Here is a 21,225-nt window from a genome sequence, read left to right as displayed (position 1 = left end):
AACTTATTTATCACACACAAATAAAGTCAAGTGTAAATCGGGCCCATATGGATATTTAAACGGCAGTTGTAGCAAGCGCTAGCTAACCGTTAGCATTAATAAAGGATAATGCCAATAAAGGTTTATCTTATCTTATTAGCCCGATGCTAACATGTAGCATCAAGTTAGCATTCTCCGTTATTCATGTATTTATGGGCTGTTGAACCACTTTGCTCCTCCTCATGTCTTTGTATCTTTATTTAGTAGAAACTATATTCATATTTCAGCATTTGTTACAGTAGTTTTTGAATAATTAGAGAAAATTTACATTTTTATCAAAATTGTTTCCCCCTTAACTGTTTTCAAAAATGACCATATATGGGCGATTCCAGAGACGCCGTCTGTATCTATGCTAATGCTAACAGGAACCTGCTGTTGCCATCGGTAACTAATCAAAGCTGGGACAGAAACTAGGTTAGTGCTAGATCGTCTGCTCCGGAGGGACGGTCTGCTGTGAGTTTGTATAGATCTATGAGTTGGTTTGTCTAAAAATACAAATAATCCTAACCCTAGTCCTTAAAGTTAACCCCTTAACTCCCACCTGAACCGAGCACATTTTCTCCAGTTTGGCTTTACCCCAATCCAAAAGCTTCTGGAAAAAAGCTGTGAAAATAGCAATAAAACAATGATGGAAATGTGACAAAAAAGTGAGAAAACATTGACAAAAAAGTGGCGAAAAATTTATGAAAAAGTTGCAAAAATGTCACAAAAATGTCACAAGAAATTGACACATAAATGACGAAAAAATGACAAAAATGTGACAAAAAAATTACAAATAAATGATAAAAAATTGACAAAAAAATGTGACAAAAAATTGATTAAACATTGACAAAAAATTTAGGAAAAAATGATATCTCACGTTTTCACAGCAGACTGTCCCTCCGGAGCAGACGATCTAGCACTAACCCAGAAACTATGATTGGATCACCTTATTACCGTCATTTCCGGACTATTGCGCGCACCTGAATATAAGCCGCACCAGCTAAAATCAGAAAGAAAAAAGAAAAAGTACAAATAACGGCCGCAGGTGTCTGTCCATGTTGTAGCATGAGCACAGACACTGTCCCAGGGCTGAGAGGTGCAGGTGCGGGACAGGTTACCCACATGTTAAAGACTGAATGCTTTCTTCAAAGATGAATCTAACGGCTGTTTTTTAACTGATGGTTTTTCAATGCTCTTGTACACAAAGCATGTTTGTACTGTCTTAGGGAATACAAAGTACCTTTTGTATAAAGACACAATCAGGGGTGTTCTGGATTATTTGCATTATATGATTTGTAGATTATATTTCTACGGTGATTTATCGCTCTACAATGTATAAGAGCAAACCTATAGACTGTACATGATTATATTAGGCTATAGAGGGGAAAATTATACTGTTTTTATGAACATGGTTTACGTTACTGCCAAATGTTCTCATGTGAATGCCAATAAATGCTGTACTATTTTTTAACTCTGATCATTTGTTGACATTTGTTTAAAGTCAAAAGAGTAGCAGCCATTTACTGAACTTATTATTGTGACTATCCCACTTCATCATTTCTTTTCTTTGGATTTCGAATCAAAATGGAGGGTTCCAGGAGATACTAAGGGATCAAGGGTAAACGTTCTTACTGTATTCATACATACTGGATTATTTTTTCGTTATTTTAGTAGGTGTACTTGAAATACGATCATATTAGTCCAGTGCTCCGGTCTCTGCACTGGCTTCCTGTCGCTCAGAGAATAGGATTTTTCATGGTTTTGGAAAGTCCACCTCTGACATGTTACAGCCGTATGAACCATCTCGGGCCCTGAGAACTTCAGGGAGGGGTCTCCTGGTGGTTCCCAGAGTCAGGACTAAACATGCTGACAAAACACTCTTGCTTTTTACTGTAGCTAATTCATCTTAACCTCTTACCACCCGCCTAAACCAAATGCATTCTGTCCTCTTTGGCCATTATATAGGCCTGTGTCACACCTCATTTGAAAGCTAAGACCCACAGAACGGATCTTTTTCCTCGCATTGTTGCTGTGTTGTGTCACCTTTTGTATGTTTTTTTTTTCTTTTCTTTTTTTTTCATTTTTGTGACATTTTTGTCATGTTATTGTCATGTTTTTGTCATGTTTTTGTTGAATTTTTGTCATTTTTGTGTTTAATTTTTGTCACATTTTTGTCTCGTTTACATCCTTGTTTTCTTCTAATTTTTTTGTGGCTGTTTTGGTGCTTTTTTCCCAACAAAGATGTAAACGCAACATAAATGTGACAAAATTCCATAAAAATGTGACAAAAACTCAACCAAAAAGTGACAAAAATTCAACAAAAATGTGACAGAAACTCAACAAAAATGTGACAAACGCAACAAAAAAAATGACAAAAATTCAACAAAAATGTGACAAAAGCTCAACCAAAAAGTGACAAAATTCAACAAAAATGTGACAAAAATTCAACCAAAAAGTGACAAAAATTCTACAATAATTCAACAAAAATTTAACAAAAATTCAACAAAAACGCACTAAAAAAATGACCAAAACTCAACAAAAATGTGACAAAAATTCAACAAAAAAGTGACAAAAATTCAACCAAAAAGTGACAAAAGCTCAACCAAAAATGTGACAAAAACTCAACCAAAAAGTGACAAAAATTCAACAAAAATGTCACAAAAACTCAACCAAAAAGTGACAAAATTCAACAAAAATGTGACAAAAATTCAACAAAAATGTGACAAAAATTCAACCAAAAAGTGACAAAAATTCTACAATAATTCAACAAAAATTTAACAAAAATTCAACAAAAACGCACTAAAAAAATGACCAAAACTCAACAAAAATGTGACAAAAATTCAACAAAAAAGTGACAAAAATTCAACAAAAATGTGACAAAAATGGAAAAAAAGAAAAGTGGTCTTGTGGGTCTTAGCTTTCAAATGAGGCGTTACACAGGCCTATATAATAGCCAACGAGGACAGAATGCATTTGGTTTAGACGGGTGGTAAGAGGTTAATGGATGAGTCCACACCTTTTCCCATAAAATATTCCCTACAAATTGGGTCTAATATGATGCAACATGAGGATAAAGTTAAGGCCATCAAACCGAGAGAATAAATTCATTTTTCCGCTCACGCTCTGGCGAACTGCCCTTGGTCACGTGACGCAGGGACCCACGCTCGCGCTCGTCTCCTTCATCCTTCTGTCAAAGATGGCGCCCGCACGGACTCCGCATCTCCGCCGCATCCCTCCGCGTTTCTCCCTTTTCCTGGCTTTATTCCACGTTTTCCACCTCTGTCATGGCGAGGAGCAGGTGCCGCTCATCCTCTGGACCAGCGAAGGGTGAGAAACGCCATTTTTTTATCGTTTATCCCTCCCGCTTTTATCACGTATCTAACGTTACTGTAAAAAATGGTGTCGTGAGGTAACGGTTCTGGATGGCTGTATTAACGTTACGAGGAGAGCAAGGTTAAAACGTCGTCACGAATGAAAATGGCGTTACACTAATTATTCTCTGCAATATCTTCAGTTAAATGTCGACGTGAAAAGTAATTTGTTCTTATCGCATTTTTGTGTTTTTTTGCTGAGCGCATATCGAATGACAGGTGCTGCGTCTTATGTCGAGTACTACTACTGGCCACTAGGGGGCAGCTCCCCTCAAGACATTTGTAAGGCTTAGATGCCGTTCCATAGCCCTTTTTATTTTATATACATGATTACATGATTAGCAGGATAATATTAACCTCTTAACTCCCACCTGAACGGATCCCATTTTCTCCAGTTTGACTTTAGCCAAAAAAAAAGCACAAAAACAGCTACAAAAAATGAGATAACAAGGATGTAAACGCAACAAAGATGTGACAAAAATTCAACAAAAATGTGACAAAAATTCAACAAAAATGTGACAAAAATTCAACCAAAAATGTGACAAAAATTCAACAAAAATGTGACAAAAATTCAACAAAAATGTGACAAAGACTCAACCAAAAAGTGACAAAAATTCAACAAAAAAGTGACAAAAATTCAACATAAATGTGACAAAAATTCAACCAAAAAGTGACAAAAATGTGACAAAAATTCAACAAAAATTCAACAAAAATTCAACAAAAAAGTGACAAAAATTCAACAAAAATTCAACAAAAATTCAACAAAAATGTGACAAAATTCAACCAAAAAGTGACAAAATTCAACAAAAAAGTGACAAAAATTTAGCATTTTCTCCAGTTCAGCTTTACCCAAATCCGGTAGGCCAGCCTCATTTGAAAGCTAAGATCTACGAAACTCATCTTGAATGGATCTTTTTCCTCACGTCATCAGATTTTTTTCGAACTCATTTTTGTAACTTTTTTGTACATTTTTTGTCAAATTGTTTGTAGTTTTTTGTCATTTTTGCCACATTTTTCATCATTTTTTCATCCTTTTTTTTGCCACATTTTTGTAACATTTTTTGTCATTTTTTGGGGTACATTTTTGTGACATTTTTGCCACTTTTTCATTATTTTTTGGTCAATTTTTTGTCAATTTTTACTGATCAAATATAATGCAATAATGGCATCGCACTGATAAAAAGTTGATCCAAAAAAAAAAACAGTTTGCACCCAATTATATGAATTACAGTAAGGCCCATTATCCTGCTCTCCAACCACACCAGGAAATCTGCAGAGAATTGACATTTTTCCAAAACCTTCTGCTTTACACAACAGGACAAAGGTTCATGCGCTCTCTGTTGTTTCAATTCCCTCAAAATCTCTACATTTCTCGCATGTTTTGGACTGTTTTCCTCAGGACGCCGATGCCCAGCCAGTCGGCTCCGCCCGCGGGGCACATCGTGGAGCAGCAGCAGCTGTCCGCGTACCTGGAGAAGGTTCTGAACGTCGGGCCCAAGAACGTGGTGCTTTTTCTGCAGGACAAGGTTCGGACAGTGACGATTAAAGTTCCAGCGTTTGTCTTTCGGACTGAGCGATAAATGACTCTTTTTCTCCGCATGTTCCTGCAGATGAGCATTGAAGACTTCACCATGTACGGAGGCGCCTTTGGAAACAAGCAGGACAGTGTTTATCCAAATCTAGAGGTAAGAAGCCTTTAGTTTTACATTTTTACACGTATATTTTAAGGATTTTTGTAAGTTTAATGGAAAGTCATCTGTGGGAATGGTTTAGTCGTAGCATCATCATGGCAACATAGAACCCAGGCGCTTTTGCCGTTGTGCAGGGTCCCCACTACTTTTTGGTGAAAATCACTTTGATTATTTTGTTTTCTTTTTTTATTGGTAACTAAAATGGCAGTGCAAACGTGTCAGAACCACAGGAAAATGGACTCACTCACATTTTTTCACCTTTTTATTGGGGAAACAACTCCACCTGGTGGCCGTGTGTCATGCCCTTTGTGACTCATCTAAACGGATCTTTTTCCTCACGTCATCATATTTTTTTCCCCATCATTTTTGGGGGGAGGGGGTTTCAACTAATTTTTGTAATTTTTTTGTCAAATAGTAAACAATGTTTACTTTTTGTCACATGTTCATCATTTTTTGTCATTTTTTGTGGTTATTTTTTGTCATTTTTTTGTCATTTTTTTATCCATTTTTTGTCACATTTTTGCCACTTTTTCACAATTTTTTCGTCCATTTTTTGTAAATTTTTTGTCACATTTTTGTGACATTTTTTTTTTCTTTTTTTTCATTTTTTTTTTCATTTTTTCATCAATTTTTGTGACATTTTTGCCTCTTTTTGTAATTTTTTGGTCAATTTTTGTTTTTGTTTTTTTCAGTTTTTTGTCCATTTTTTGTCCATTTTTTGTCGAAGTTTTCTCCGTTTTTGTCACATATTCATCATTGTTTTCGTCTCAGTTCTGTCTTATTTTCTCACCTTTTTCCCAGAAGCTTTTGGACTGGGGTAAAGCCAAACTAGAGAAAATGTGCTCGGTTCAGGTGGGAGTTAAGGGGTTAATGATTCACCGAGTCATAAAATGCATTAACATTAGCAATAGCAGCAGACAGATTAACTTGTGTTGGATGAGCCGCAGAAACAAATGTAGGCTAATGATAAATATAAAAGGGACTGAAATACAGTAGCCATAATTACATTACAAATCCACAAACAACACATCTCTTTCTTTGTCTTTTTTATTTGACAAATAGATAAAACAAATAGATTAATGAATTGAAAGTTCTTCCCATTCATTTTAACAGGTAAATGGCATTGTCCACTTTAAGCTGCTCGAATCTTTTCCAATGTGGATTAATACTGCAAATGGCAAATAATCTGAATCCGAAGGCATTGGTTTCATCCAAAGGGGGCGTTAACCTTCCCTGTTTCGTCTCTGTTCCGCCCCGTGACCCTCTCCGTGACCCTCTCCGTGTCTCGCAGAGCGCCCTGAGGTCCTCGTCGTCGGCGCTGGTGCTGCCCTCGGTCTCGTGGCCCTCGTCGAACGCGGTCCTGGCTCAGATCCAGGACCACCTGGAGACCTCTCCTCTGTACATGGACCCGGAGACTCTGAGCCAGCTGAGACTCAACGCCTCGTCGCCCGCGCTGCTCGTCTTCAGGCTTTCATACGGCAACGGGTCTGTTTTTCTAAAGATACATTCACATGAGTTTAGGACAGGGTTAGGCAACGTCAGGCAAAATCCGGCCCTCCAGCATTGAACCTTTAGCCCTCAAGATGATTTTGAGAAATATTATTATACAAATTAGAGTTTAATTTTAACCTCTTACCACCCACCTAAACCAAATGCATTCTGTCCTCTTTGGCTATTATATAGGCCTGTGTAAAACCTCATTTGAAAGCGAAGACCCACAAAACTGATCTTTTTCCTCGCTTTGTTGCTGTGTTGTGTCACCTTTTGTATGTTTTTTTTTTCTTTCTTTTTTTTTTATTTTTGTGACATTTTTGTTGAATTTTTGTCACTTTTTGGTTGAGTTTTTGTCACATTTTTGTTGAATTTTTGTCACATTTTTGTTGAATTTTTGTCACATTTTTGTTGAATTTTTGTCACATTTTTGTTGAATTTTTGTCACATTTTTGTCACATTTTTGTTGAATTTTTGTCACATTTTTGTTGAATTTTTGTCACCTTTTTGTTGAATTTTTGTTGAATGTTTGTCACATTTTTGTTGAATTTTTGTCACATTTTTGTTGAATTTTTGTCACATTTTTGTCACATTTTTGTTGAATTTTTGTCACATTTTTGTTGAATTTTTGTCACATTTTTGTTGAATTTTTGTCACCTTTTTGTTGAATTTTTGTTGAATGTTTGTCACATTTTTGTTGAATTTTTGTCACATTTTTGTTGAATTTTTGTCACATTTTTGTCACATTTTTGTTGAATTTTTGTCACATTTTTGTTGAATTTTTGTCACATTTTTGTTGAATTTTTGTCACATTTTTGTTAAATTTTTGTCACATTTTTGTCACATTTTTGTTGAATTTTTGTCACTTTTTTGTTGAATTTTTGTCACATTTTTATTGAATTTTTGTCACATTTTTGTTGAATTTTTGTCACATTTTTGTTGAATTTTTGTCACATTTTTGTCACATTTTTGTTGAATTTTTGTTGAATTTTTGTCACATTTTTGTAAAATTTTTGTCACATTTTTGTTGAATTTTTGTCACATTTTTATTGAATTTTTGTCACATTTGTTGCGTTTACATCCTTGTTTTCTTCTCATTTTTTGTGGCTGTTTTGGTGCTTTTTTCCCCAAGAATCTTTTTGATCAGGGTAAAGCCAAACTGGAGAAAATGGGATCCGTTCAGGTGGGAGTTAAGAGGTTAAATGAGGCGTTACACCTATAGGCTGTAAGCTCCAGTTGAGAAACTTTTAGATTTAGGTAAAGCTGAACTGGAAAAGATGTGCTTGTTTAAGGCAGGGGGGTTAAGTACTGTAAAAATGTGAGAAACTCTGTCAATTACTTCAAACTTTCCAAACAGGAAACACCAAATTAGGTCATAAATGATGCACAGCACTGGCAAATGTAGAAAATGGTGCTTTACTTTAGGATTAAGCAGTAAACCTCTCTGATCAAAGCACTTCAATCAACAACCTTGAGTTCATCTTACTCTTTGTGTGGTCCAAGTGCTGCCCTCTACTGTCCAGACTGTGTTCTTCACCATTCTCGATGCTAACTTTGTTTTACTGATGTTTGTGTTTCTTTCAGAGCCGACCTGCTGTCTGCCAAAGACATCCTCAGTGAGAACGGTGAGCCGTGAGACGCAGGAGGATTCTACTCCCACGCATATTCCTGTGTTTAACCTCTTAACTCCCACCTGAACATGTTTTCTCCAAATTCTTCAAATCTAAAAGCTTCTTCAAGACAGAGGTGAAAAACGAGAAGAAAATGAGGATGTAAAGGCAACCCAAAAAAAAGCTAAAAAGTGACCCAAAAAAGCGACAAAAATGACAAAAACTCAACAAAAAAGTGACAAAAGAGCAACAAAAAAGTGACAAAAATCCAGCAAAAAGGACAAAAAAACAACAACAAAAAAGTGACAAAAATCCAGCACAAAAAGACAAAAAAAACAGCAGAAAATGACAAAAATCCAGCAGAAAAATGACAAAAATCCAGGAAAAAAAGACAAAAACCCAGCAAAAAAGACTAAAATCCGGCAGAAAAAAAGACAAAAATCCAGCAAAAAAAAGACAAAAATCCAGCAAAAAAAGACAAAAATCCAGCAAAAAAAAGACAAAAATCCAGCAAAAAAAAAGACAAAAATTGAGCAAAAAAAGACAAAAATCCAGCAGAAAAAAGACAAAAATCCAGCAGAAAAAAGACAAAAATCCAGCAAAAAAAGTGTCCAAAATCCAGAAAAAAGTGACAAAAATCCAGCAGAAAAAAGACAAAAATCCAGCAGAAAAAAGTGACAAAAGAGCAGCAAAAAAGTAATAAAAATGTGACAAAAACACATAAGGGAAAATAAAAGTGACGACAATGGCAAAGCGGAGAGAATAGATTTGGTTTTGGCGGGTGGTAAGAGGTTAATAACAAATGCTCTAAACGGTGATGTTTTGTTCAGACGAGGTGATCGGCCAAGTGATGAGCATCATGAAGACTCAGGCCGTCCCCTTCACGGCCGTCTACACAGCCCTGCGCCCCTCCAGGGTGAGCGCCACTGCCCTGTTCGTACCGGGACTGTTGAGGCTCATTGTATGTTTAATTATTATGTTTTCTGATTTCTGCAGGGAGCGGCGTCGGCGGCGTGGGAGGCGGGAGTGGGCGGGGGCCGCTCACTGCTCCAGGCCAGAGACAGATACAGAGAGAAGGAGAGGGAGAGGGAGAGGCAGCGCAAGGTGAAGAACCGAGCCGGGATCTACGCCCCTGTGGAGTTTAAGGTACGCTTTTGCTGCTCTTGTGGCTGTTTCAGTACCAGCACCTTTGACGCACTTTCAGGGGCAGGGCTTTTCCACCAAGGTGCTGGTTCAGAGCTGGTGCTGGTGCCGGGTTGGTTCCGTATTGTCTTGGTTTTCATTGTCATTGTTCACATTTTTGTTGAATTTTTGTCACATTTTTGTTGAATTTTAGTCAGATTTTTGTTGAATTTTTGTTGAGTTTTTGTCACATTTTTGTTGAATTTTTGTTGAATTTTTGTTGAATTTTTGTTGAGTTTTTGTCACATTTTTGTCAAATTTTTGTCAAATTTTTGTTGAATTTTTGTTGAATTTTTGTTGATTTTTTGTCACATTTTTGTTGAATTTTTGTCAAATTTTTGTTGAATTTAAGTCACATTTTTGTAGATTTTTTGTTACATTTTTGTCGAATTTTTGTCATTTTTTTGTTGATTTTTTTGTCACATTTTTGTTGATTTTTTTGTCACATTTTTGTTGATTTTTTGTCACATTTGTTGAATTTTTGTTGAATTTTTGTTGAATTTTTGTTGAATTTTTGTCATTTTTTGTCACATTTTTGTTGAATTTTTGTCATATTTTTGTTGATTTTTTGTCACATTTTTGTTGCGTTTCCATCCTTGCTTTCTTCTGGAAAAAAGCTGTGAAAATAGCAACAAAACTGAGACGAAAACAATGATGGAAATGTGACAAAAAAGTGAACTTGACAAAAAATTTACAAAAAAATGACAAAAAATTGACAAAATGTGACAAAAAATTGATGAAAAAATGACAAAAAATACAAGAAATTGACAAAAAATTGATGAAATTTGACCCAAAAAATACGTGACAAAAAATGATAAAAATTTGATAAAAAATTGACCAAAAAAAAGACAAAAATGTGTCAAAAAATAACAAAAAATTTGACAAAATTGACCAAAAAAAATTACAAAAATGTGATAAAAAAATGACCAAAAAGTTACAAAAATGAGTTGAATACCCAACAAAAAAATGATGGAAAAAAAATCTGATGACGTGAGGAAAAAGATCCTCTCGGTTCAGGCGGGAGTTAAGAGGTTAAAGTTTATTATTATTTGTCTGATTTCAAGTGGGTTTTATTCTTGCTCCATTGGCGCTATAGCATTTGTATCTTGGATCAGTTCAAACCGACTTAGATTTTAAGTCATTTATCTCATTTAAGATGGTCATTTTTCCAGTGTTGTGCTTTACTTTGGGTTAATAATCAGCGGCTTTGGCCTTCGGAAAATCGTCCCTCTGCCAATAAAACTCTCCTACCCCTGTAATATTGTACCATCTGTGTGGTTCTTCTCCAGGAGGGAGAGGAGACGTGCATCCTGCTGTGGGCCAAGGGTCTGTCGGTGAGTATCCTGCGCAGCGGTCGCTGGGAGAAGCACGACCTGACAAACACCACGTTCGGAGAGGGAGTCAGCCCCAAACTGCACGGCTCCAGCTGCGACAGGACCAGGGCCCGGTACGTACAGGACACCACGGCCCCGCGTTCTGCCTCTACGCTTATCATTGTCAAAGAACCACAACTCAAACCTGTCTTTTTCAGGCTGGTTCTGAACTACGAGAACGTCCTGGACCATCGCAGCTTCAAACTCATGTAAGTTCCCGCACTCCGTTGATGCCGTACGAGCGGGGCTAACATCGTCTCGTTTCGACAGCTTCGTGATGAGCCAGCGTTTCTACAAAGTGTCGGCGCGGCGCTGGTTCACTCTGGACGTGGTGGAGCTGGAGTACGACGGCACCAAGGCCACGTTTAACGGCAGCCGCCACATCTACGCCCCGGCCGAATACTCGTACCGCTGCGAGTCCGTCACCAACTTCCGCTGGCCGCAGCTCGTGCCGCGCTCCAGCAAAGACCCGGCCAATCAGTGGAGAGTCTCCTTCCAGGACATCCAGGTCAGAGTCACAGAGATCAGTAACTCCAGAACCGCCACGCCATCGTTGAGGGCCATTTGTATCGCTGCCAAAACATCCAAGGGCCGAACCTCAACATTGTAGCCTAAAGTAAAGAATTATTTTACATCAGAGGTTCCCAAGTGGCAGGGCTTTGGGACCCACCATTACCCTCGGATGACAAGCCGAGGACCCAAATAAAACTGTAATTGGTCATATATCGTGTACAATATCGTATTTTCAACACGTTTTGTTAAACAAGAAGTAGATTTCCCTTTAAGACTGAAATTATGATCAAAACAACCCAATAACATTCATTTTAACAGACACATTTAGTGTTTCCGTGCAGTTTCAGATGGAAATTATTGAATAAAAGTTTGCTTCAGACTCACGACCCACTGAAAATGGTTCTGTGACCCACTTTTGGGCCCCGACCCACCAGTAGAGAATCACTGTTTAACATTGTATATGACCGAGCGGGATGTCCTGACTCATTTTTAAAATACTGACACTATTTCCTGCATTTTCACCTTTCACCTCAAGAAATATAAAAACGTTAAAACAAAAAAATTCACACCACAAATCATCTTGGGGGAACGTGATAATTATCTTGAAGTAAAAGAAAAATGTTCAAAATTATATACAGTGGGGAAAATAAGTATTCATTTTCACATAGACATTGTATTGGATTTTGGCCAAATACTTTTTTTCCCCACTGTATATATATATATATTTTTTGTTTTTCCCAAAAAATTGTATTTGTACGATTTTATATTTCTTCAAAAAAAAACACTTTTGCCCTTCAAATTTTTTTTGTGTAATGTCACTTCCAGGGCTCCGTATTATTCCAACACAAAGAGAGTATTAAAATATGTTATACCACGGTTTGAGTGAATGCTCGATTCTGATTGGCTGGAGGGTGTCAGTTATATAAAAGTTATAATGTACAGTACACGTATGCCTGGTGTCACGGTTATTTTTTAAGTTTTTTAAGTTTTAACTTAACTCTTTAGCTGAGGCGAGCGGCACAGGCTCGCGGTGTTTATTTTCACAGCAAAGGTGAAAGAAAGTAAATGCGGAGTCGCTCATAGATACAGACGCATCTCGTCATAGAAGGGGGCGTGGCTTCGCCGAGGGGGAAAATAGAATCTTTAGAGAAACACAATTTTTCCCTCTTTTTAGCCATTTTCTGGTGGAATATGAACTTATTTATCACATAAATAAAGTCAAGTGTAAATCGGGCCAATATGGATATTTTCTCACAGCAGATTGTTCAGTAGAAGTGAAAAAACGGCAGTTGTAGCAAGCGCTAGCTAGCCCGTTAGCATTAGCCCGATGATGACATGTAGCATCAAGTTAGCATTCTCCGTTATTCATGTATTTATGGGCTGTGGAACCACTTTGCCCGGCCGGTGCTGCCCTGACCCTGCGGCGTGTGAGCTGATGTGTTGACGGGACAAACAAAGACCCTCTCTGCAGCGAGAGGAGGCTCACTCTGCGACGAGCCAATCAGGACGCAGAACACAATGTCGTATGGCGTTCATACACTGTAAAACAGCATGGAAAACTGTGCTAAAAATAAAGCGAAAGAGCGAGACCGCGAAAGGTGGGGCCACTGTATTCCATCCATAACAATTAGCTGGTGACTATGAATTGATGCAGAAACTGTTTGGCCGCTGCAGTCTCTGACCTCTGACCTCTCTCTCCCTCGCAGATCCAGGGCTTTAACGTGTCGGGGCGGGACTTCTCCTACGCCAGCGACTGCGCGGGCTTCTTCTCTCCCGGGATCTGGATGGGGCTGATGACCAGCCTCCTCATGGTGCTGGTGCTCACCTACGGCCTGCACATGATCATGCAGCTGCGCACCATGGACCGCTTCGACGACCCCAAAGGCCCGGCCATCTCCGTGCCCCAAACCGAGTGAAAACCCCCCCCTCAGACCCTCAGACCAGGCCTTTTAGAACACATCTGGACACTTTCATTTAAACTGCACCATTATAACAGTGCAGGCATTAAAACACATTAACTGCTTCTTTTATAAACCCTACAGCAGGGGTAGGCAACGTCAGGCCCTCCATCATCAGACTCTGGCCCTCGAGATGATTTTGAGAAATATTATGACCCAAATCAGAGATCGAATGCCTGTTAACCCCTTAACTCCCACCTGAACCGAGCACTTTTTCTCCAGCTTTACCCCAACCTAAAAGCTTCTGGAAAAAATGTGTGAAAATAGCGACAAAACTGAGACGAAAACAAGGATGAAAATGTGAAAAAAGTGACACAAATTTGACAAAAAAGTGAGAAAAATAAATTCGAAAAAGTGACACAAATTTTACAAAAATTTGACGAAAAAGTGGGAAAAATTTGACGAAAAATTAAGGAAAAATCGACAAAAAAGTGATATGAATTTGACGAAAAAGTGATAAGAATTTGACGAAAATATGCGAATAATTTGACGAAAAAGTGACAAAAAATAGATAAAAAATTGACGAAAAAGTGACAAAAAATGGACAAAAAATGGACAAAAAAGTGGGAAAAATTTGACGAAAAATTAAGGAAAAATGGACAAAAAAGTGATACGAATTTGACGAGAAAAAAATCGAAAAATTTGACGAAAATGTGACAAAAAAATTGATAAAAAATTGATGAAAAAGTGACAAAAAATTGACAAAAATGGACAAAAAAGTGGGAAAAATTTGATGAAAAATTGAGGAAAAATGGACAAAAAAGTGATAAGAATTTGACGAAAAAAATGCGAATAATTGGACCAAAAAAATCGAAAAATTTGACGAAAATGTGACAAAAAAGTCACAAAAATTTGACCAAAAAAGATGAAAAAAAAGATCTGATGTGAGGAAAAAGATCAATTTAGTTTTGTAGGTCTTTCAAATGAGGCGTTTCACTGGCCTACAGGATTTGGGTAAAGCTGAACTGGAGAAAACGCTCTCGGTTCAGGCGGGAGTTAAGAGGTTAAACCACTTTATAATCTAGAGCTAAAGTCCAGTACAAAAACCAATTATTTAAGTCCAAATGTTTTCTAAAAAGCCTGAGGAACATATTGTTTCTGTTTCCTGCACATTCCGTCACACAGGGACCGATCATTCACAAAATACGAGAATTCTATTTATTGTTGAACCTATGCGTGTGTTGTTTACGGTCGTGTCGGTGTCTGTGAATAGAAAAATATACAGTGTGTGAATGAAAGCGGTGCGTCTCTCCCTCTAAATGTCAAAGGAACGAACAAAACGGCAACAAGTAATAACTGCGGACAGGAAGATAAACGAGCGGATCCTTAAATGAGTAAAACTTTGACTTTGGTCTTCATTTTAGTCCAAAAATCTCCCCCCTTACAATCGACAGCAAAATGGAGAATCGTTAGAGACATGGAGAGGAGCAAAGTTGTTCAGAATTCCATAAATACTTTAAACAGGGTATCCGCGGGGTCTTAAAAAGTCTAAAATTCGCCCTATTTGGTCTTAAATCCACGGTAAACTGGTCTTTAAAATGAACGTTCAACGACCCAATTATTTGCGCACAATTTAGTTTAAAAAGTCGACAAATAAAGTCACAGAAGCGCCGATGAGGAGCCGCCCGGTGCCGCTCATGGTCCGAGAGGGCGAAGCGACGCTGACGCACAAACAACGTAAACTTAGCGATAGTCGAGCGAGGCAGGACTCTCCTTCAGAGCTTTATCCGCCCAAAAAAACCCACTGAAGTCAGCAGAGTTGAGGAATCCAGAACATGACCACGGTGTCGCTGATGGATCCGAAAGTATTTAACTAGATCAGTATAAACATCTCAATTTGAGCACAATAATCCACATTTTAGTTGTTTTGACTAGTTAAGAAGTTCTCGGGCATTTGTCCCAGATTATTTCACTTGTTCTGAGACGTTTCTGACTCGTTTCGATACATTTCGTCCTTATTTCAGGTCATTTTCTTTGCCAACGGGGTAAGAAAATTCGTCTCATCTCATTGGCAATTTTACTTTCTTATTTCAAGCGAGATTTACCCTAGAACTGGTCTGAAATGTCCTCAAACAAGCAAAGCAAACTTGGTCCGATCAGGAAAAGTGTCTAAATGAGTGAAAACCGCTCAAAACAAGAAACATTTCCTCAATTCAAGTCATTTAAGCCAATGCTTGATATTCCCCTGTCGAGGGAAAGATACGTCCAATATGAAACAACGTGGAGATAATCCTTCACTGTAAATATCCAACTCAAGGTCATGAACGGCGTCATTCACAATAAAGTTTGTCCAAATGTTGGGAAACACAAAGCGAACGCTCCTCTGCTCAGGGACAGAAGGAAAGAGAACGTCCTGTTACTTTAGAAACACGTTTCTCACTCTGTTCATCAAAACATCTGTCAAACAAGTCCTAATAATAATATCATTAAAATAACTATGATGATTAATTAGTTGTAAAGTTGACAGTGTTTTGTGTTGTTCTAGGCAAACGAGTCGAAAAGCTGCTTTTATTTTTAGAAACAGTGAATGTTCAAGTATTACAAAGCATTTTAAATACAAAAACGTAATATCTGTTGTTTTCTTTCATTCAGTCGATAATTGTGAGTAATTGTTCAATCTCAATATTCTTATTATGGGATGAGGTTGTTAAAACTTGAATGGTTAAAATGCCTAATGTGAAAAATGAACTTCTTACATTTCAACATCCCACTGTGAAATCAAAAACAGCAGTTTGACACTTGGATTTTTGTGACAGTGATTTTCCTCACAGTCCATTTATATGTGACGCGTTCAAAAACAGGTCTTATTTTTGAGATTTTGTGCTCTTAAAGAGGTCTTAAAAAGTCTTAAATTTGACTTGTCCAGCTCTGCAGATCCCCTGTTTAAAAAAACGGACAATGCTAACCAGGAAGCTATGTTAGCTTCATGCTGTATGCTAACGTTAGCTAAAAGTGCTGTGTAGAAACATTCTTGTGGGTGCGAGTGATAAAAAAAAATCACATATAGAATATAAAATGACTAAAATGTGACGACAACGGTGTATGGGCTAAAACCAGGAAGTGAACTCAAAGGGACTTAATTAAAACTGCTCCGTTTAAGAAAAAGCTTGTGTCGTTTTCAGTTTTGCTGTTTTTAAACGTCATTCACAACATAATTAATGCTTGCATCGTGAGGATAACGACGTGAAAGAGACTTTTTTGTGTTTATTTTCTAACTTATTTGTCGTGTGTGGAGTCCCGATCGTGTGTTTCCGCTGCTGTGAACCCGACGAAACAATAAAAGTGACGCCCGCGGATCGAGTTCAGTCTTGATTTGAAAACACAACACGACAAACCAAAAGTGCTTCTGAAGATGTTTATTCACATCAGAAGAACCGACCAAAGGAAAAATTGAAAATAAACCGAATCGTTCCGTGAGGGCGTCTTTGGCCGGTTTCTGCGCTCTGAAAGCTGCTCCGGATCTGCAAAACAAGAGGCATGTGGTGAAACTCAAGCACGTTTTCATTCACCGAGTCGAGCCGCATGTTCAAAGCTATCGAAATAAGAAAAGGCCAGTCCCGTCGAATATTGTTAAAGGGATATTTCAGGATTTTTGACATAGGGCCTCATTTCCTAGTTGTCCAGAGTGTTGCTGATTTCTGGAGATATTTTTTTATTTTTGTAATTCATGCAGTTCTTATGTTTGAAGAGTTACGTGGCGCTAGGCTAGTGCAAGGCTAGCGCATGTCTATGGTATCAGCTAGCCTGCATTAACCCCTTAACTCCCACCTGAACCGAGCACATTTTCTCCAGTTTGGCTTTAGCCCAGTCCAAAAGCTTCTGGAAAAAAGGTGTGAAAATAGCAACAAAAGTGAGACGAAAACAATGATGGAAATGTGACAAAAAAGTGAGAAAACATTGACAAAAAGTGACGAAAAAGTGGCAAAAATGTCACAAGAAATTGACAAAAAATGGACGAAAAAATGACAAAACTGTGACAAAATATGACCCAAAAAATACACAAAAATTTGATAAAAACATGACTACAAATTGCTAAAAAATTGACGAAAAAATGACAAAAATGTGATTGAAATTTGACCCAAAAAAATGACAAAAATTTGACAAAAATATAACAAACAAAAATGACAAAAAAGTTACAAAAATGAGTTGAATACCCGACAAAAAAATGATGATATAAATGATAACTTGAGGAAAAAGAGTTAAGAGGTTAAAAACAGTCGCTCCACAGAGCACCTGAGGCAAATCACTTATAACACCAGACTAACCATATAAATGTCTGTGTCCATAGAGTAATGTTTGGAATATAACTGACCTGCATCACATGAACGATCGCATTTTGAGGGACTATTTTCTAGCAGATCACTCCGCCGCCGCGTAGCTTATACAACCACGAAGCTGATGCTGCTCAAATATGAATTATTTTAATGCAAAATGGTTAAAATTACACTATGGACACAGACATTTATATGGTTAGTCTGGTGTTATAAGTGATTTGCCTCAGGTGCTCAGACTTTTTAACCTCTTAACTCCCGCCCGAACCGAGAGGATCTTTTTCCTCAAGTTATCAGATTTTTTTCCATCATTTTTTTGTTGGGTATTCAATTTTTTAGCAATTTTTTGTCACATTATTGTCATTTTTTGGTCGAATTTATATCAAATTTTTGTCAAATTTTTGTCATTTTTTCGTCCGTTTTTCGTCACTTTTTTGTAATTATTTGGTAAATTTTTTGTTATTTTTTTGTCATTTTTTCGTCCATTTTTTTTATCAGATTTTTGTCACATTTTTCTTTTTTTTTGGTCAATATTTTATCACATTTTTGCCTTTTTCTGTCACGTTTTTGCCATTTTTTTGGTCAAACTTTTGTCAATTTTTTGTCATTTTTTATGTCATTTTTTTGTGTCCAATTTTTGTCTTTTTTTCGTCAATTTCTTGTGACATTTTTGCCACTTTTTTGTCAATGTTTTCTCACTTTTTTGTCACATTTCCATCATTGTTTTCGTCTCAGTTTTGTTGCTTTTTCACAGCTTTTTTCAAGAGGCTTTTGGACTGGGGTAAAGCCGAAGTGAAGAAAATGTGCTCGGTTCAGGTGGGAGTTAAGGGGTTAATGCAGGCTAGCTGATACCATAGAAATGCGCTAGCCTAGCCCTAGCCAAGGTAACTCTTCAAACATAAGAACTGCATGAATTACAAAAAAAAAAAAATCTCCAGAAACCAGCAACACTCACCAGGAAATGAGGCCCTATGTCAAAAATCCTGACACATCCCTTTAATGTAGACCCAGTGTGATGTTTGAGTCCCTCTGTGGAGCTCATGTTGTCACATACTATGGCAGATACCGTATCTGTTTGTTTTGCTCATGTTCGTGTGGCTGCAGACGCCGCTCAAGGCCCGGAGACAAGGCGAGTCTCCATGAAAGCACAGTGACCCCGCGGGATTTCCGACCCGGACAGTGACATCTCCCCTATCTTCACATTCACGATTAGCAGGATCCGCACACATGAAGAGACGGCTCAGGATTTGCTAAAGGACAGCGAGTAAAGGTGGATGTTTTTGCCTTGAGGCCTTCGGCGAACGCAAAATAAAAACAAAAACTAGCGCAAAGTTTTGAACCGGCCTTTACATTTTACATTGTCATTACTTAAAGGAACAGGCCGCCGTTTTTCCATAGATACAGACGGCATCTCTGGAATCGGCCATATATGGTTATTTTGGAAAACAGTTAAGGGGGAAAACAATTTGGAGAAAAATCTAAATTTTCTCTAATTATTCAAAAACTACTTTAACAAATGCTGAATTGTGAATATAGTTTCTACTAAATAACGATACAAAGACATGGAGAGGAGAAAAGTGGTTCAACAGCCCATAAATACATGAATAACGGAGAATGCTAACTTGATGCTACATGTTAGCATCGGGCAATTTTTTTTTTTTTTTTTTTTTTCTATTTTAATTTTTTTAATTATTATACATATATATATACATTTTTTTTTTGCATCGAGCTAATGCTAACGTTAGCTAGCGCTAGCTACAACTGCCGTTTTTTTTTTCACTTCTACTGAACAAAATGTCCATATGGGCCCGATTTACACTTGACTTTATTTATGTGATGAATGAGTTCATATTCCACCAGAAAATGGCTAAAAAGAGGGAAAAATTAAAGATACAAAGGCATGGAGAGGAGCAAAGTGGTTCAACAGCCCATAAATACATGAATAACGGAGAATGCTAACTTGATGCTACATGTTAGCATCGGGATATTTTTATTTTATTTTTTTATTTTTCTATTTTAATTTTTTTATGATTATTTTTTATTATTATTTGTTTTATTATTTATTATTATTATTATTATTTATTTATTTTTTGTTTATTATTATCATTTATTTATTTATTTTTATTTTTTGCATCGAGCTAATGCTAACGGTTAGCTAGCGCTAGCTACAACTGCCGTTTTCTTTTTTTTTTTCACTTCTACTGAACAAAATATCCACATGGGCCCGATTTACACTTGACTTTTTGATGTGCACCTGTCTGGTCTCCGTGCGCGCCCTCAGTCTCGCAAAACGACCAAATTCGTTGTTAGCATTTAGCCTCCCTCAGTATATTCCTATGGCTCCAGACTGGGGTGAAGTTAGAAGCGACCACGCCCTTCCACGTTTCCCCTATTTAAATACAGCTACCTGAAAAGTTACACGATCCAAGTCTAGTCGCACAAAATGAAACATGTCGATTTTCTAAGCGGATCAAAAGGGGGACTATATTGTGAGGCGTAATAATACCAGAGGAGCACTTAAAGTGGAAGTGCCTCTAAAACAGGGAGACGTGGAACAGCCTGGTCGCTTCTAACTTCACCCTGGTTTGGAGCTATGAATATGCTGGGAGAGGCTAAATGCTAACGACATCTTAACGGACGAATATGGAACTCACTGGTCACGGCGCTTTGCAGTAGTACAGGAGGCTCAGGTACTTGTACGTGACAGGACACTCGTCGGGGAAAAAACCCGCATTCGCTGTGAAGCTGCAGTTTTGGTGGCCCTGGCAGCTGCGGGGGAAACAGAACACGCATGTTAACATGATGAACGGTCGGAAACACGTCGTATGTGTTTCTATGACACAAAGGCTGTTCTTAGTTAACTTCTTCACTCACGTCATCAGATTTTTTTTTTCCAGAATTTTTTGGTTGGGTGTTCAACTCATTTTTGCAACTTTTTTGTCATTTTTTGACGCATTTTTGTAATTTTTTCGTCAATTTTTTATCACATTTTTTGTCATTTTTTTGTCGAATTTTTATCACATTTTTGTCATTTTTTTGTCACTTTTTGGTCATTTTTTGTCACATTTTTTCCCATTTTTTTTTGTCACATTTTGTCACATTTTTGGTCATTTTTTGTCACATTTATTTCATTTTTTTCGTAAATTTTTTATCAATTTTTCGACATTTTTTGCTACATTTTGGTCATTTTTTTGTCACATTTTTGTAATTTTTTTGTCCAATTTTTATCAAATTTTGGTCATTTTTTTGTCATTTTTTGTCACATTTTTGACACTTTTTTGTCAAATTTTATCACATTTTTGTCATTTTTTTGTCACATTTTGTCACATTTTTGTCATTTTTTTCCATCAATTTTTGATCACATTTTTTGTCATTTTTTTGTCTAATTTTTATCACATTTTGTCATTTTTTTGTCACATTTTTGGCGAATTTTTATCACATTTTTGTCATTTTTTTGGTCACTTTTTGGTCATTTTTTGTCACATTTTTTTCCATTTATTTTGTCATATTTTTTGGTCATTTTTTTGTCACATTTGTGTCATTTTTTTGTCATTTTTTGTCACATTTATTTCATTTTTTTCGTCAATTTTTTATCAATTTTTCGTCATTTTTTGCTACATTTTGGTCATTTTTTTGTCTCATTTTTGTAATTTTTTCGTAAATTTTTTGTCAATTTCTTGTGACATTTTTGCCTCTTTTTCATACATTTTTGCCTCTTTTTCACACATTTTTCGTCACTTTTTT

The 21,225-nt window shown here is 37.1% G+C and overlaps 1 protein-coding gene across 1 annotated transcript; it reads left to right on the top strand.

Annotated features, from left to right (window-relative positions):
* Positions 1-3,188: 3,188 nt before the first annotated feature.
* Positions 3,189-13,238, top strand: atp6ap1a (ATPase H+ transporting accessory protein 1a). The gene is made up of 11 exons (XM_079580903.1): positions 3,189-3,348; positions 4,792-4,918; positions 5,003-5,077; positions 6,375-6,568; positions 8,159-8,199; positions 9,015-9,100; positions 9,181-9,330; positions 10,656-10,813; positions 10,898-10,948; positions 11,010-11,247; positions 12,959-13,238. Exons 1-11 carry the CDS (start codon positions 3,218-3,220, stop codon positions 13,166-13,168), a joined length of 1,461 nt encoding a protein of 486 aa, XP_079437029.1. The 5' UTR covers positions 3,189-3,217; the 3' UTR covers positions 13,169-13,238.
* Positions 13,239-21,225: the final 7,987 nt, after the last annotated feature.

This window comes from Gobius niger (genome assembly GCF_951799975.1).
Source record: "Gobius niger genome assembly, chromosome: 22".
NCBI lineage: Eukaryota > Metazoa > Chordata > Actinopteri > Gobiiformes > Gobiidae > Gobius > Gobius niger.
The sequence above is the reverse complement of the archived record's forward strand: the minus strand, read 5'-3'. Positions and strand labels throughout refer to the sequence as shown.

Excerpts from the sequence above, each read along its gene's own strand:
- atp6ap1a (XM_079580903.1), top strand. The coding sequence starts at position 3,218 with ATGGCGCCCGCACGGACTCCGCATCTCCGCCGCATCCCTCCGCGTTTC. Across the intron at positions 4,919-5,002 it reads TGCTTTTTCTGCAGGACAAG|ATGAGCATTGAAGACTTCAC; the intron begins GTTCGGACAGTG and ends ATGTTCCTGCAG. Across the intron at positions 8,200-9,014 it reads AGACATCCTCAGTGAGAACG|ACGAGGTGATCGGCCAAGTG; the intron begins GTGAGCCGTGAG and ends TGTTTTGTTCAG.